Genomic DNA, 17168 nt, shown 5'->3' with positions numbered 1-17168 from the left:
ATTGCCAATTGCACTATTTTATAAATAGCAATCATGAAAAAGAAAAAGAAATAACTGACAATGGCATGACCAACAGAATGTTCAGCATCACTTTCAAATATAAATTAAGCTCAATTAACAGCACTTGTGGCATAATGTTAATTAGCACAAAAAACACTTTCTACTTGTCCCACGTTTATTTATAAAAAAATAAAAGACACTTACAGTGGAAGTGAATTGGGCCAATCTGTAAACATTAAAAGTTTCAAAAGCAGCCTATTGCCAAAATATGTAAACATAGGTCTTATGATTTTAGTGTGATAAAATTGCTTAGTAGCCTTTTCTGTGTAAAGTTATATCCAATTTTACAACTTCATTGCCATGACACAATGCCGATAAAACCTATAAGCAATTTTATCACACTAAAATCATGTTAACGTATAATTATATCTTGTGGCTGTAATTTTGAAACACTATCAAATTAATATTTCATGTCCATTTATTTATTTGGCAAGTAGCAAGTCAAAAGCAGGATTATGATAAATCAGCCCATCATTTCTGCAAAATAAAACCCTTCAATATCCTGATCACTTTGTCAGGCTTTGTTTTGCGATAAAGACAGGCTCACTGTACGTTACCACTTATTTCCCCAAGTATTTTAATACAGTCTAATTCTTTACCAACATCCTAAATAATTAGTTTTAGGAAACCCCAACAATGATGATCAAAAAATAAAATTTGGTAACAAGACCCTGACTCCAAAGGGTTTATTCAATTGTTTGACTTTATTAAAACTTTTAAATATGTGGAATATTTAACAATACACATGGTGTTTGTGTAAAATAGACATATGACAGACTGTGGTTAATAACTGTTCTAGCCTAATTTAATCACAAACACTTCAAAGGCTTTTTAAATGGAGTTTCCTCAGATTGCGAAGCATAATTTCTGTTGTTGATTTTAGTTGCTAATAATTACTTTGTGGAATATGTATCATTGCCCACCAGCAGATGTGCAAACTGGGATAAACGGACACATTAATAATGGTCGAATGAAAGGGACAATATGAGGAAGAAAAAAAAGAGAGATTGCACAGCAGTGCTTGTTGGATGACAAGCCAGACACTATTGGAACAGGTTGTGTGGATTTCAAATAAAAGGGCTCTGCTCAAAGATTATAAGAGTTTGGAAGAGATCTTTTACAGTGCCATTCTGTCACTGTAATCTATCATTTGACTGAGGCGGGTGTTTTACAGGGACACCCCTAGTACACAATGGGAGAAAGGTGGCTGAAGTTGTTTGTGGCAGGCTACCCAGCTTTACAGGCTACATATGGTATGGATTAGGGATGGGGGCAGGGTTAGGGCATCTGCTGCCTGCCAGGAACAACTCCAGGCACCTTTGTACAATGGGCCCCATAGTATGACTGATCATCAATTCAAACTCAAAACACTGTGCTCGATTCAAGAGCTCCATCTACTGACTTGCTTCTTACATTGCTTAGCAAAATCACTGGTCAGACCCTCATTTTAAGGTTACAGTTCCCTTAATACAGCTGTGAAATATCAAATAAATAAATGCAGCACCAACAGTGATTTTTTTTTTTATAGGTTTTTTATTTTCAGTGTCCTTAAAAAATACTGGATCTCGCCAGCACTCACTATCATTGGCTATATTGTGATCCTCCCAGAGAAAAGAAACAAGAGTACCAGTCAGTATAAGTACAAGACATTCATACAAAAAGTGTTTTTTAACCCAGAATGCTACCCAGAATCCATACTGGAGAGAGACACAGTTAAACAGTCACAACAGATGGCTATGATTAAAACACCCACACAAAGCAAAAATAGGCAAACACAGCTTCCACCAAAATATGCCTACTCTGAATATAAAGTTTTTGCATACTTTTCTCTGTCCTAATACAACACATTTGTACAGGTACATCTTTATGCATACCTACACATACAGTTCCCGAGAGCACGGTAAAATAAAAAAACTTGGGGATATTTTGTCATACTATTTGTTTGTCAGACATTCACACAAACTAATGTGAAAACCAGGGATAACATTACAAAAGGATTAAAAAAAAAAAAAAACTGGGCAGCAAAATTTTTGGTTTTGCATGAGTGACGCACTTCTGGTTTCATCGCTACTGCTGTTTTCCTCTTCTCTGATTTAATTTTTAACCACTCTAAATTATTACATGTATATAATTTCATAGCTTTATATAAATATTTACAAAACATCAGTTGTGTCCCATAAGAATATTTTTTATATAAAAAAGTAGATAACATGTTAATGCCAAGGAGGAGAAGCTTGCATTGACAAATTACAATAACTTAACCGTAAAACAAAAAAGGCAAAAACAAAAAAAGTTTGATACAGTAAGTGCGACAGCCTCTTCCAAGTCTCTAATACGGAAAAATCAAGGCTTTGCACGTGATGTAGCACCAGATGGGTTCGCACCTCAGTGCGCTTGAGAAACTATCTTGGAGAAGAAATATTCCAGGAGGTCATGTGCAGTACAAACCAAAACAATAATAATAAATTAGTGTTGGATAATTTAGGATGACTTTTATTTACAGCCAGAGTTAAACACGAGGCATTTTCGTGGATGGTGATGGAAGTGTAAAGGAAAGTAGATGGCAGTGCGAGTTCACAGCAGTCTTGCAGCACATTAGAGGAGAGTGAAGGTGCTCTCACATTCGTCTGTTGAGAAGCTTGACGGCTCCGAACAGAGTTTGGAGGAAGAGGGGAGGTCAGGGGGCCTCGGTAAAACACGGCCAGTCTGATACGCAAGCGTAACGTTGGGTAAACTTTGGGGCTTGACAAAACCCTTAAAATGACCAAGGGTTAATCTCCAGCGCCTAAATCCTGGACAAGGCTCAAGTGGTTCATGGCACTGTTGAAGGCGCTTTGCACAGCTTTACGGACACCTGACGTTCTGCCTTCCAACATTTTACTTTTGTCTAAGGTCTTGTCAATCCCAAACGGTACCATCTTGGATTTAGGAAGCCATTGCCTGGGGAAGATTGAAGAGTCAGGGTTATTTTAAAACAGCAACAGAAGCTGGACTTATTACACCTTGTCCTTACCAGGCGCAATGTGCCAAGTTTCTAGAGTAAAGTAATTTTTCTGTCCATAGAGCGCAACAGTGCCAGCCCACTTTTTCAGCCATGTTGGTTCTGGAAGTTATTTTCCCATATGTTATGGGCAGTCGCTGCAGAGCTTGTTTGGTGCGCTTTGCTGTCCGCAATTCTCTGATTGGTGGATCCTTTCTCACCAGGATCATAGGTATTGTAGTTCATCACCAGGAATTCCTCTATTAAGGGAATATTCCGGGTTTAATACAAGTTAAGCTTAATCGACAGCAAATGTGGCATAACGTTGATTAACACAAATTTTATAAAGACACTTCCCTCCTTTTCTAAAAAACAAAAACAAAAAAAAACAACAACAAAAAAAAAGCAAAAATCGAGATTTGAGTGAGGCACTTACAATGGAAGTGAATGAGGCCAATTTTTGGAGTGTTTAAAAAAGGCAGAAATGTGAAGCTTACAATTTTAGAAAAGCACTTTAATTCTGTTTAATCGCTGTTTTTACGCTTGTTTTAGGGCCTTCAGTGCCACGTTGTCATGGCAACAAAAGCTGCTTTTCCACCATCGGGCTGAATGGTTTGGAGCACGGTATGGAATGGTTGCAGTAGCATTTCCACATAAGCACAGTTCGGAAAAGCATGATTATAAACCGTTCTCAGAATTCTCAGCATGGTTAGCTAACTGTACTCAACCATTTTCAACAGTGCTGGTGGAATGGATTTAGTATGTGCCGACTCACAATTGTCAATTTGCCAATGCACCGTATAACGCTTTAAGTTGTTTCTTGCTCACCAAGTTCACTAATATTAGGCTGAAGTTAATAAAATGTATGTTTAGTCTATCTTCATTACTTTATGATGATGGTTTAACTAGTATTGTTGCCTAAATGTATTTTTCTACATGCCTTTTTCGTCAGGGAAGTAGATTACTAGCTCATTAAAACTCAAAATGTATCAATATATACTCATACTATTTTCAAATAAAAAATATCCTTTTCCCAGACTAACTTTTACCTTTGTGTGTAAACAAGCCCTCAGCAAATGATGATAAACCTCTCACATTTTTATCTTTGCTTTCGTGTCTTTGCTGTTTGTTAGCAGAGTAAAAGCAGTACTAAAAACTGGAATATGCACTCATCCTCAAATTGTGCACTCGCTCCAATATTTACCTCTCACGCAGTCACCAAAGGACGGATCTGTTATGTACATTCTCCTGATTTTACAGTACCATAGTGGAAAGTGTAACCACACCAACTGGCCTGGATCGCACAGAACGGCACGGTTTTGGAACGAGAACTGTTCAGCCCGATGGTGGAAAAGCAGTTAAAGTTGTAAATTGGATATAACTTTACAACGAAAATGTTAACAAGTAATTTTCACCACACTAAAATCATGTTTCATTGTAATCAACATTATGTAATAAATGCGGTCGACTGAATTTAACTCGTACTGAACCCAGAATATTTTTTCTGTCTTAAAAAAAAATAAAAATAAAAACAAAAAGCTCACAGTAAGTCTGTCTTAAAAGGTTTATAAGTTATCGTTAAAATACATTTGTTTATGGAAAAAGTTAGTGGGATTTTTAGTGGGAACCAGACCGTTGCGCTCTATATTGAAAATGAAAAAGCCGCATGGAGCAACAAAATCACAGCCAATAGGAAAAAAAATGTATGCTTACATACAGCTAAATGGAGCAGGATTTTGGACTAAAGACAATTAATTAAATGGTTTGGGCAACCCAGTGCAATGCAACAAAAATCAAAACCAAGAGACTGACTATGGGTCTGTTCCAAAAACTAGTGAACATCCTCCAGAGGCAGCATTTTAAGACATCGTAGGCGCTCTCCAGATGCGAAGACTGTTCCAAAAGGTATCTTAATTATCTTAAGATATGTCATTTTGGCCAAATTTTAAGACAGCACTTTAGGTACTCTTCCCTGGGTAAGCGCTCCCAGAATGCACCGTGATGTGCGTGAGGAGCGTTATTTGAATGATGCGGAGCTGCCGCCTATGTAGAGCATTCCAAATCGCTTTATTAAGAGGCAACATTTCAGTAAGAATGCTGCCATAGAAGGCAGCTGCCTATGTAGGCAGCTCACTAAGTTTTGGAACAGACCCACTATATCTTCAGTTGGTTAAAACAAAACCTCCGATTATCATGGTAGAGATAGCATTTGTTTGTTGCTTTATCACATCAAGCCTGTTTAGGACATGGTGTAATCTGTTCTAAGACACATTCTGATTTGTAAAGCAGAAGATTTCCAGGATAATGCTATGATTAACATACTAATATCTACTGAAAATACTTTTAAAAAGGGATAGTTCTGTTATTCTGTTATCATTTTATCCCCCCTCGTATTCCAAACCTGTGTGATTTTTTCCCATGAAACAAAAAAGATGTTCGGCAGAATGACTCCGTTACCATTCAACTTCTATAAATAATAGTAACAGTACGTTTCGACTGTGAAATCATTTGGAACAACAAGAAAGAAAGAAAACAGAATTTTAATTTTTGGGTGAATTTTCCCTTTAAGTAATTGTTCAAATTTCATTTTCACTGTATACATTTTTGAATACTTCAAAGTGCGACTTCTCACCAGTTGCGTTTGCTGTCGAAGAAGCGGACGAGGAAGAGTTTCTCCTTGGACCTGAACTGCATCAGCTCTCCGACCCTGAGCACGTCCCGTGGAGGGGTGGGAATTAACTCGCCGTTGAGTTGGCAAACCGCTCGAGGCATCTGAGGATCTATGATCTACAGGTGGGCAGAGAGGCCATCAACAACACAACGCTAATCCTCTAACACACATCCCGAAAGGCCTGACCTGGTGGTGGTAACTCAGTGTGTGCCTGTTACTACTAATGCATACACTTTTGGAAATGTAAATGGTTGCCACAATGGTTGAAACACACACACACAACAAATGTACACACATACACATCCTGGTTGTATCACCTGGCAAGTAATGTTATGGTTGAGTGTTGGCCACTGAAAAGGCTGATGCATGAAATAAGAAAAAGAGAAGGAGAACCAGTCTGTGAAGGGCATGCACACATGCACACTCACCAAGGCAGGATAGGAAGGATATCCACTAAGTTTGGCCCAAACTACTTTAAGGGGCTCCAGATTTAGTGGTGAAGTGTTAGCAGGCATCCAAATATTGCTGCTGTCAATCTCTATGAAAGTAGGAATAGTGTAAAGTTATGAGGGGTTCACCGTAAAAAAAAAAAAAATGGCGCAGAACACCTCAAGAGCCACTGCAGTATTTGGCCAATCAGCAATAGGCAGCAAAGGGTCATATTTATTTAACGGAAGCATGACGAGCCATTTATCTGACACCATTATGCCTCAGATGGTATTTGCAAAACTCGATTTCTTTATTATTTTTCAAAAACAAACTGTTCATTTTTATCAAACAGGCTAACAAGCGTGATCTGGAAAAAAATATTTTGGATCACATGTGGTTTGAATAAGCCAAACATTTCATGTGACTAATGAGCCCACTCAGACTCTGACATGCTTGCGAGTCAGAATGCAGAAGTAAGCTTACTATTTCTGGGAAAGCACGTGGTAGGCCAAAAGATTTCACTCAGCAATGGTAGGCAATCAAGGAGAAAACTTTGAGGAATTTGAAATTAGAAATTTGGGATGGAATTACTTTTAATTGAAAATAGTTCACCCAAAAATAAAGATTATTTCATCATTTACTTACCCTTATGTAAGGTTAACTATTGTGGGTGAACCATTCCTTTAAAGTGCCATGTTAGCAAGTGAATGTTAGCAGCAACTACCCAGAGTGACAGGATAAGCTGTGATGACTATTAAAACATGAGGGTTTCACACATGCAGACAGTACAGCAGTAAGCAGAGGTCTTTTATGGTGTTAGACAAAGCCATGAAGAGCAGGTCAGTGCCAAAGCAAGCAAAAGAAAGGACAGCAAGCTTCCACAGAGCTGACAGGACACCAAAGCAGCTGCCAGAATGGGTCATCTATGTATCGCAGCCGACCCATTGCACTGAACTGAAGGATGAGGCTGGTGTAAAAACCTACAGACCCAATCTCGCCCGCTAAAAGCTGGACGCTCACCTGCTGCCATCTTACTGGCTTTGGAAATGTTCCCTGTTTCCACACATTTGACCAGCTCTTTTTTATCGTCCGTCGTATTTCGTCTCGTCATTGCCAGCTTCCCTTTGCCACTCCTTACATGACTGACATCACTGAGAAAGATCCAAAAAAGCTGTTCAAAATTCATCACAACTAAGAAAACCTCAAAAACACTGTGCATTGCATATTGTGGAATGTGATAAAGTACTGAATTTTGATGGCTGGCAATGTTGATAATGTTTTGACTGGACATTAAATACCAACATTCAGTGGTGGACAACTAAAGACTTCATGAACTAAAGTAATTACTCTCATGAGCTGGATTTGCTATTGAATAGCTCCAAGACTAAAATTAAATTGTCTGAATCAGTCTAATGATTCAATGAATCCCCTGGATGAATTCACAGGGTCTGACCCACTGAGGCTGAGTGGCTCGAAATGAACCAAGAACTATTTAGTCTATTTAAATGTAAAATTGGCATCATTACTGACTGGTTGTTCATATGAAATAGGGCTGCAAAATAAATTTAAAAAATAATCGAGATTACAATCATGGCTGCCGCAATTAACCAATTGTGAAAAGTGTCAATTACAGAATTCTGTAGGTATTTTCCAGTCGTAACTAACTTTTGTTGTGTTCTTTGCAACATTGAGCACTGTAAACAATCAGAGACACGTTCGTTGTGCACATGAATAGAATGATGAATCAGAGTGTTTAGATCAGTCCAGACAGAATCTGACTTTTTTGGCATTTTCAGTGTTTTTTTTGTTTAAAAGTCTATGAAATGTACTCTATGAAATTTAATCTGACTTAAACATGGTAAAATTTATTTAAACTGACTTGAAAGTACTACAGTCTTAATGGCTGCTGAAGGAACTATAAAATTTGCTAAAACATTTAATAACACACACAGAAGGGGCAGGGAATGTGTGGAAATTTGTGAATGATCCGTGTCCTAATTCTGTGGAAATCTGCAGACTTTTCTCAGGAATTCTGCACACACAGATTCCATCAGTATCAGTAACAGTCCTAAAGAGTGAGTTTAGTGCAGTTTTCTGTCTCACATGTTTAAGTTCTCCACTTGTTTTAGATATTTAGCCTAAATAAAGAATATGGCATGCAGTGGCCCTAAACAAAATATGTTTAATAGAAATAACAAATTATATTAAATCATGATTACAATATCAAGGGAAATTATCGACAACTATGACTTGTAATCGTGCAGCCCTAATATGACAACAAGTGTTTAAAATTTAGACTTACCATCTCTTCAGCGGCATGCACAGTTTCAATCTCTTTGATCCCATTTGATTTTCCACAACTCATGTTGTCTGGAGTTCTTTGTCAACTGAATGTTCTTGGCAAGTTATTTTTTTCAATGTTTTGTCCGCAGAATGATCCAAATACAATTTAAACTGCAGTACAGCCCATTGAACAGACTGTACGATGGTTCCTCACAGCCTCATTGTCATTCCAATCAAAAATCAAGGTTGGCGCTGCTATAAGGTCTATTAAAGGGCAATATTTGATTTGATTTTTAGGGGAATTTTATACCTTTAAAGGCCTTTTTTTGACCAAATAAAAAAAAATATGACATCATCCTTTCATGTCAAATGTTAAATTGAATCAATTGATTAACCTTAAAGGTATAGTTCACCCAAAAATGAAAATCATCTCATGATTTACAGGTACTCACCCTCCTGGCATCCTAGACGTGGATGACTTTCTTCTGCAGAACAAAAGTTACAATTTTTAGAAGAATATTTCAGCTCTGTTGGTCCTCACAATGCAAGTGAATGTGTGCCAAAATTTGGAAGCTCCAAAATAAACAAAGGGAGCATAAAAGTAATCCTTATGACTCCAGTGGTTAAATCCATGTGTTCAAACACGATATGATAGGGTTGGGTGAGAAACAGATCAACATTTAAGTCATTTTTTATCATAAATTCTCCTCCTTGCCCAGTAGGGGGAGATATGCATGAAGACTGTGAATGACCAAAAACAGAAGGAGAATGTAAAAGTGAAGTAGTGATTGACTGTGCAAGGAGGAGAATTTATAATAATAATAAAAAATGTGTTTTGTGTTTCTCACCCACACCTATCATATCGCTTCAGAAGACATGGACTTAACCAGCAGAGTCGTCTGGAGTACTTTTATGTTGCCCTTTGGATTTTGGAGCTTCAACATTTTGGCACCCATTCACTTAAATTGTATGGACCTACAGAGAAGAGATATTCTTCTAAAGATCTTCATTTGTTATACACATCTGAGATGGCATGAGGGTAAGTAAATGATCAGATCATTTTTATTTTTGGGTGAACTAACCCTTTAATTTCACTCAACTACATTGAGAATGTATTACCTATTATGCATAAATTCAATCAACATAAACATACTGTATACAATAATACATAATTAGGCCTAAATAGAAGAATTCATTATGGGGTCATTTTTGCCCCTATATTTTAAATTTCAGGGGCATTTTTAACCCGAGTACGCCTTAATTTCTAACCCTGTCCCCCACTGTAAAACTTCTGTAGGAAACTGCATTATTCTGTAATAGTTCTAATCCATGTGCTTATTCCCACCTTGTGTTCTCCTGGGCGCTCCCACTTCCGCTGGAGGAGATGCTGGACTCTGAAGCACAGCGCCGGCGAGGCTCTGACGATCGACTCACAGTTAGCCCTTTCTTCGGCTCCAAAAAGCCATTAGACAAACCTGTCAGCAAAATACACAGAAGGGTCAAACATATGCATGTGTAAGGGTACCCTGGCTATTTCTCAAAATCAAATCACTTTCTGCATCACTAAGTCAACCTCAGTGGTTTGTGCTTGCATTAGTGTTTACCAGTATCCAAGCGTTTGACTGGACACTCATCCTCGTCTTCATCCTGACTGTCTCCGCTCGCATTACGCGTCCTCTTTCTGTGCTGGAGTAGGGTTTCGAGCCGAGGGATGACCACTGACAGAAATGTCTTAGAGCCCAACTGAGGGCAGTCAACTGGGGATTCACTCATGTTTGACCCCTTCTGTGGACTCTTTGACTTCTGGAACAGCACAGCCGTCCGTCGGTTGACTGTATTTGCTGGTTCGGTAACAGTGGAGGTAGCGACCATAATGTTGTTTTCAGAGGGCAGAACGTCAGGTGAGAATCCGTTTAGAAGTGAGGTAGAAAGCGTCTCCCCGTCGAATTTGACCCTTTTTGGGCACTTTTCAGGGCTGGGGTCCACAGGTTTCAGTGTTGGAGGTTCAGAGGGACTTGCGGAGGTTGTCAGAAGTGGTACAGAGTCCGAAGGCTCCAGTTTTGGAGGAAATGACTTGTCACCTGTAAAAATGGATGAACTGTTTAATACAAACCCAATTTGAAGGTTTTCACAATTTCAAAAGGGAGCTCAAATGACCTGCACCATAGACCAGATACAACTGAAAATAATTCACATTTAAAGCAAGTAGTATGTTTGAAATAAAATGCAAATTGTACATATGAAGTGGCCCCCAAAATTATTTCAACACTTAAGCCACACTTAATGCATGAATGTCAATGCATTAAATAACAATATCAAACACAAGCACACTTTTCATGCAACACACATTTCACAAATAAAGCTTGTAAGATTTTAAATAAAACAAATATTCTGTTCAAAATGAATACAAGTAGCTTTTAAAAACAATAGTTGCATGTCCATAGTTAATGTGATGAACTACACCTATAGTTACTCTGCTAGGAAACCTGTGTGAATTTGTGAGAACTGACTTCATTTTTCCAATTAAAATGACCTTGAGTCTAGTTGGTTAAAGTTATTGCAAAAAAAAGTGAAAGTAGTTCTGAGAAAAGCATATTTTGTTTGTAGCTGCCACTCGGTTTAATAATTTTATACTTCTGAAAATATTACTGTATATTGCTGATATTATGTGATTAGATCCCAACTGAATTTGAGCTACTATGACACTTAACTATATCATATGATTCAACAGTATAGTACCTTCTTCCTCTTGGGCCTGTGATACTGAAAGCGGCATATTCTCCTCTTCTTTGGGATTGTTTTGCTTTGATGAAGGGGGCTCCGTTTTTTTACCCATTTCCATCCGTACGTCACCGATGGTCTTTTTGAGTAACTTGAGCCGTTTGCTCCTGGAAGGGCATGACTTCATGGCACTCACTGAATCCTGTGTCTCCAACAGCTTATTCAACTGTTCCTCCTTAGACATGTGTTCCCGATTGGCTGGGTTTAACAGTCGGTCAACTGCAGCAAAACAGAATAAAATCCATTATGGGATCAACAAACCTAAATCTCAAAACATCAATGGACATTATAAGGGACAGTTCAAACAAAAACAAATTCTGTCATCATTTACTTAGCCTTCTGTGGTTTCAAATATGCATGCATTTCTTCCATGGAACACTATAGGTATCAGGCAGAATGTTAGGGACTCCCCACAAGAAAGTAATTCATTTTGGAACAAGAAGGTGAATAAATAATGACAGATATTTTTTGGGTTAATTACTCCTTTAAATGGTTAGATTCTTACCATCTTCCCAGGACAATGATGGAGGTGGCTCTATCTTAGGAGGCTCAGCGAGGTGCATTCCACTGGTGAAGTCAAAGCCTATCCGCTCAACGTCCCGCCTTGTCTTCCTGAGGATTGCTCCACCATGGTCTCTTAGCCGTACAGCAGCGCGGTAGAAGAAGGTGTCCTTGGCGTTGTACTTCATGCAGTTGTTAATAATGAGGTTGAAATCATCCTCAAACTCATCCAGGTTGTTGTACCCATGAGAGTCAATGCGTTTCCTCATGGTAGAGAAGTCCATAGGGTGCTTGATGTGGTCTAGATAGTCAGGAACCTACAGACAAAAGAGACAAAACAGACTGTGGAACAAGAGCCTAAAAATGTCAATATTATGAACTATGTACATACATCACCACTCCAGAAGTTTAGATACACCAACTCATTCTTGGTCATCACTATTTTGTCCACTTTATAGCATTACAAATAAAAGGCATCTAAACTATGAAATAACACAAATGGCAGTATGGCAATTCTTGTAGAGACCAAAAAAAAATAACAAAATAAAAATAAAAATCACACATAGGCATAATTTCTATTTGCCGACAAAACTAATTTCAAGCATTAAAGCATAGCCTTTACATCAAATGATTTTTAAGGAAATAAGAAACAAATTGTGTCCAAACCTTTGACTGGTACAGTTTGTATTTATGGAGATTAGAAAATAAATACGAAATAATTTCCCTGTCAGAATTACAAAGAGTTGACTTGAAGCTCACTAGAATGAGACAGTCTTACCTCTTTGACGCTGACAGGCTGGGCAAAGATTTTGGTCTGGTCCCTCTCCTGCAGCTGATCCAGCACCGCTCGCAGCAAGACAGGAAATGGAATGAGCTGCATCTCCAAAACTGACTGCTGCAATTTCATCTATAGAAATCAGACCAAAACATGTGTATGTACTACAACTAACATTAACACATGCATTGAATGAACAAATGTGAGATTATTTACATGTAAATGCAAACATTACCATTGCTATGTGATATAGAAAAAAAATGCACCTGATTTTACATTTGAAATACCCAATGCGCTTCACCGCTCAAAATCTCAACACAATTCTCCCCTCACTGAAAGAGGTTTATTAAAACTGATCCCTGAACAGTTATTTGAGCAATTCCTCTTCCATTTTACATCACATGACAGTGACTGTACCTCCTCCCTCTTTAGCTTCTCTCTCTTACGAATGAGCTCCAGCAGCAAGCGAGCTCGCTCCAGGTCGTGCCGTAAACGATGCCAGTCCTTTAACTGCTCTGTCAAATCTTGAAAGTCCTCCTCATTCTGCACCTGTCATACAAAAATGAAAAATCCCACTCAATTCCCAGAAGAAAAAAAAAAAGAAAAGAAAAAAAATCACAAGTCCACAAATATCTGGTGCTTTGAAAGTCTCACCTGTTCTGGTGGTTTTTGCATCTGTATGGCCGTCTGTAGGCGTCTTATTAGTGGGACACCGTTTCTTGACTGCCTCTTGAGCATCCAGTAACTGAGGACACGTTTCAAAAAAACCTTCTTCTTCTGGAGAGAAACTTGGTTGAGGATTGTGTTGAAACTGGAAGTCAAGAAAGCAGACACACATATCAAATGCAATAGAGTATTACAAAGCTTCAAAAGATTTAAAAACAAAAGATACAGAAAAATTACTAGAATCTTTAATGAGACTGTCATTAACATGTCTAGGTAAAACTGGAACCCAGGCCACATCCACAATATTTTTTTGTTTGAAAAAGCATTGATTTTGCCATGTTTACACATCTCATTCACACTCAAATGGCATTTTCCTTCACCGAAAACTGAGACTTTCAAAATGCTCTCCATAAACGATCATGTTAGGAAACTAAAAATGGAGTTCCAAACTTTAACGGATTAGAGTGAAATTGATCTTAATAAAACTAAGAATTTCTAAGTTACGTCTATGTACATAGGCCACGTCCACATAAATTTTTTTTTTGTCTGAAAATGCCTTGATTTCGCTATGTTTACGCCTCATCCACACTTCAACATGTTTCCTCCACCGAAAATGCTCTCCATTACCACATACTCTGGAAAATGACGACATTAGGAAGCTGAAAACTGAATTTCAAACAAAAAAAAATTGATAGTGTGGACGTGGCCTTAAGCTGGCACCAATCTAGATGATTTTTCCAGTGATTTTCAGGTTAGCTTAATTAACAATCGGCAGCCAGGCGGAGTGAGACGAACCGCACATTAGCGTTTGCTGACTGATCTGAACGTTTTCATCGCAAATGATGATTGCAATCCATAGTGATTCTGTCACAAAGCGTTTTTCTCCTACACTAAATGACTAATAAAATAGGAAAGCAGAGCCACAACAGTCGGTTTTTACTGAATGTAATTTCTTTACTCACTGAAAGCTTCTACGGCAGCTTCGAAGGGATAAATACTCCATGAATCGCTTTCTAAATCACTATTACAATTGTTTATGCTCACACTGTACTCCTGTTATTTTGGCGATCTCCACGAGACAGGGAATCAGAGAGTGTTGCAGTGAGTTGGCATGTCTTTCACCCCTCCACCATTCTTAATCGGCAAGCATGTCATACCCCCGACTGGAGAGTGCGATCTCAGCAAAACACTTGGCGCATGTATGACACCCTCGACCAAGATGGAGTTGCTGGAGTCTGCTAGTGTGACGCGAGCTTCAGTCTTACAAAATGGTAGAACTTCAACATTTCTAAAATAGTATTATATAATGCAAATGAAACTATTATTGTATAAAATAATTGCATACGCAAAAGAAAATCCATGCCAGAGGGACACCTACCTTTTAGGAGTAATACTGGGTCCAGACACCTTGGGAGCTTCATCAACAGACTCTGGCGATTCTGTCATTTTATTCTTCTTTTTCTGGCATCCCCTTGCCTTTTCCCTTCCTCCTCTGTGAGCACCCTTCTTACATAAACTGTTCTTGGGTTTGGAGTCCTCATATATAGTGAGGGGTCTCCTCACACAACCGTTAGGGGTATGCGAGCAGCAATAGGCTGTTTTCTTCACCGAGAACGTGGTGGCTCCTGATTCAGTAACCTCTTTGATGGGCTCCATCTTCATGTAAAGGCCAGCTTTCTGAGCACAGCTCACATGGAAAGCAGTGTAACAGTTTGCCTTGCTACACTGAATACAAGCACCAACTCCCTTCTTCTTACACAGGTAACAGGTGAGTTTCCAGCGGGCCGGTGGAATGTTTGCCACACCGTCAATGGGCTCGATGAAGACAGTATTGGTAAAGCCGACTTCGGGGACCCAGATGGCGCAAACAACGTGCCCCCAGCGGTCATCGTCTGTTCTCTTAAGGGCTCCGCCCTTATTGGGGCAGAATATACACTCTGCCAACTGGGTGGGTGAATTCAGGCAATGGCGGCAAAGCCACCGGCCCTCTGGGATGTGGGGGACGCCATAACACTCTTGATGCACTGCAAGATTGCACAAGTCACAGAACAGAATAGCATTACTGTTCTGGCACTCGCCGTCCATGCAGATACAGCACACAGCGTCCTCGTCGATAAGCGACTGGTGGTCGCCTTGACCCTGGGTCTCAAAGAAAGACTCCTTCTCAAAGCGGTCCATGAGGAACTCAAAGACATTCTGAGAGACCTGGCTGTGACCGTCACTCTTCCTCTTCTCATTGATAAGCTCAAGCCATGCATAGTCTTCCTCGTCCATATCATACTCAACCTCCTCATCAAGCTCATCAGATGTCTTCTCGACGTAAGTATAGTACGCAGACGGCCTCCGTGGCACCGCTGGGAGGTTGTACTCGACCGTTCGGATCTTTGGCTCCGGCAGCCTGCCCTGAGCTGGTGGACCCTGCACAGTCGTCAACGCAGCACTCTTCTTCTGCTGGTTTTTTTGAAGCCGCACCGAACGCACCAGAACCTGCTGCGGCTTTTCATTGTTCTCCTTGTTGCTGGTGCACTCGACGATCTCCTGAGCTAAAGGGTCATCACTGTCAATAACATCCAGTTTGTCGTAAATGCTGAGCCTGTGGACACGTCCATCTATCTCCAGCTCAACCATACGCTGGGCCTCGGCATAAGTCAAGGTCTCACGGTTGCGTGAGGGTTTGATGGGCGAGGGAGGCCTCTGTGGGGTAGCTACACGATTATGCCGAGCCTTCTTCCTCATTTTGAATGCCTCAGAGGAACTAAAGTATGACACAAGAACAACACACATCAACTTTCAACTGATTCAAAACCACAATTTTATCAGCAGGTATTTCAATACTCAATTGTAAACGGAAAAAGAAACGGTTACACATTAATTTCACGATTTAGATCCAATTGTAAGCAAACATCCCGGCCTGTGTCCATGGCAACCCAAACCCAAGTTTGAAACGGCTGAATTGGAAACAAAACACTTGCGCATGTAATTCATTGTTATTGTGTCGTTGTCCCGTATTTAGTTACAAATACTACCAAGCTAACATTGTTATTAATACAACGTCATTTAAAGTGACTATCAACCTGAGCACTTCTTAACATACTACTGACTAAAATTTACTATTTCTATTGAACTCCTTGACGGACTTCTTTAGCTTCACACAATGACACATTAACCCATACCCATATAACCACAACACTGATGTGTAACAGACAACAGTCGTGGTTTTTACGTCCGGGCTTTTGTTTGTTTGAGGGGGCAGGGCGGACACACACAGCTCTGGAGGAAACACACAAACACACAACTGAGCAACAAGGACAGACACGGGATCCTACGGCCTGCTTGTGGCTGTGCTAGTGAGCTAATGCTCTTCGGAGGGGTCCACCGACATTTCTGCAAACATGGCGTCAAACAAAACAAAACAGGCTTTGTAAAAACATAAATACACACGTCTATTGTGGCTATGGATACATATTAAAATCACACAGGCTCGTTTGCCGTTACTAAGGTGTGTTCTTACCTTCGCCGTCGACGTTAAATTAAGCTTTAAAGGCAGCAAGGCCGAGCTCAAAGCAGCAGCGGCGTGGCCTACTGAACAGCAGTAGGTTTAATCCAAACACGAGCCTCGCTATGGGCGCTACCGTCCACGAGCCGCTTATCCGCTGTATTCGAATGGTAATATGAGGTATTCGTAACGGCCTCTGGGATTCAAAAATGCGCATTTAAAAGCCGGAGTTACTCGCTCACGGTAGCAGCAGCTCAACCATGCTAACGTGCCTGTTTTTCGGTTCTTGTTGCGCTGGCCGTGTGGGCTCTATGCTAGCAGGTTAGCTCGCATTTCTTCCCCCCACAACAATGCGGCTGCAGCTCTCCATCGCCTTTCGTACTGCGTCATCACGCACAGAAGCGTACGCATATCGTCCAAGCGCCAAAATCAAGGAAGCAGATTTCCGAAACGTAGTATGGTGGGGGGGCAAATCATTCATATTAATGAGGAACTCGCTACCTGATTGGTTATAATTAGGACTAGG

At 39.8% G+C, this 17168-nt stretch overlaps 1 protein-coding gene across 8 annotated transcripts; it reads right to left on the bottom strand.

Annotated features, from left to right (window-relative positions):
• Positions 1–760: 760 nt before the first annotated feature.
• LOC127437757 (bromodomain-containing protein 1-like) lies at positions 761–17078 on the bottom strand. Of its 8 annotated transcripts, XR_007896600.1 has the most exons (15): positions 16658–17042; positions 14525–15901; positions 13135–13291; positions 12898–13029; positions 12484–12612; positions 11710–12022; positions 11163–11423; positions 10028–10504; positions 9769–9898; positions 8876–8908; positions 7161–7291; positions 6140–6249; positions 5673–5827; positions 3074–3300; positions 2852–3000 (listed from the first exon to the last, which is right to left on the bottom strand). XR_007896600.1 is itself a non-coding variant. In XM_051692905.1 (14 exons), the coding sequence occupies exons 2-14, from the start codon at positions 15880–15882 to the stop codon at positions 2832–2834; spliced, it is 3555 nt and encodes a 1184-aa protein (XP_051548865.1). In that variant the 5' UTR covers positions 15883–15901; positions 16915–17078; the 3' UTR covers positions 761–2831. The 8 variants fall into 8 exon arrangements, 7 of the variants coding, with proteins under 7 accessions (XP_051548865.1, XP_051548864.1, XP_051548866.1 ...); XM_051692905.1 differs by lacking the exon at positions 3074–3300 and having other exon boundaries at positions 761–3000; positions 16915–17078; XM_051692904.1 differs by lacking the exon at positions 3074–3300 and having other exon boundaries at positions 761–3000.
• Positions 17079–17168: the final 90 nt, after the last annotated feature.

The sequence above is a fragment of the Myxocyprinus asiaticus genome, chromosome 48 (genome assembly GCF_019703515.2).
Source record: "Myxocyprinus asiaticus isolate MX2 ecotype Aquarium Trade chromosome 48, UBuf_Myxa_2, whole genome shotgun sequence".
Taxonomy (NCBI): Eukaryota; Metazoa; Chordata; class Actinopteri; order Cypriniformes; family Catostomidae; genus Myxocyprinus; species Myxocyprinus asiaticus.
This window is presented reverse-complemented; position numbering and strand designations above follow the sequence as displayed.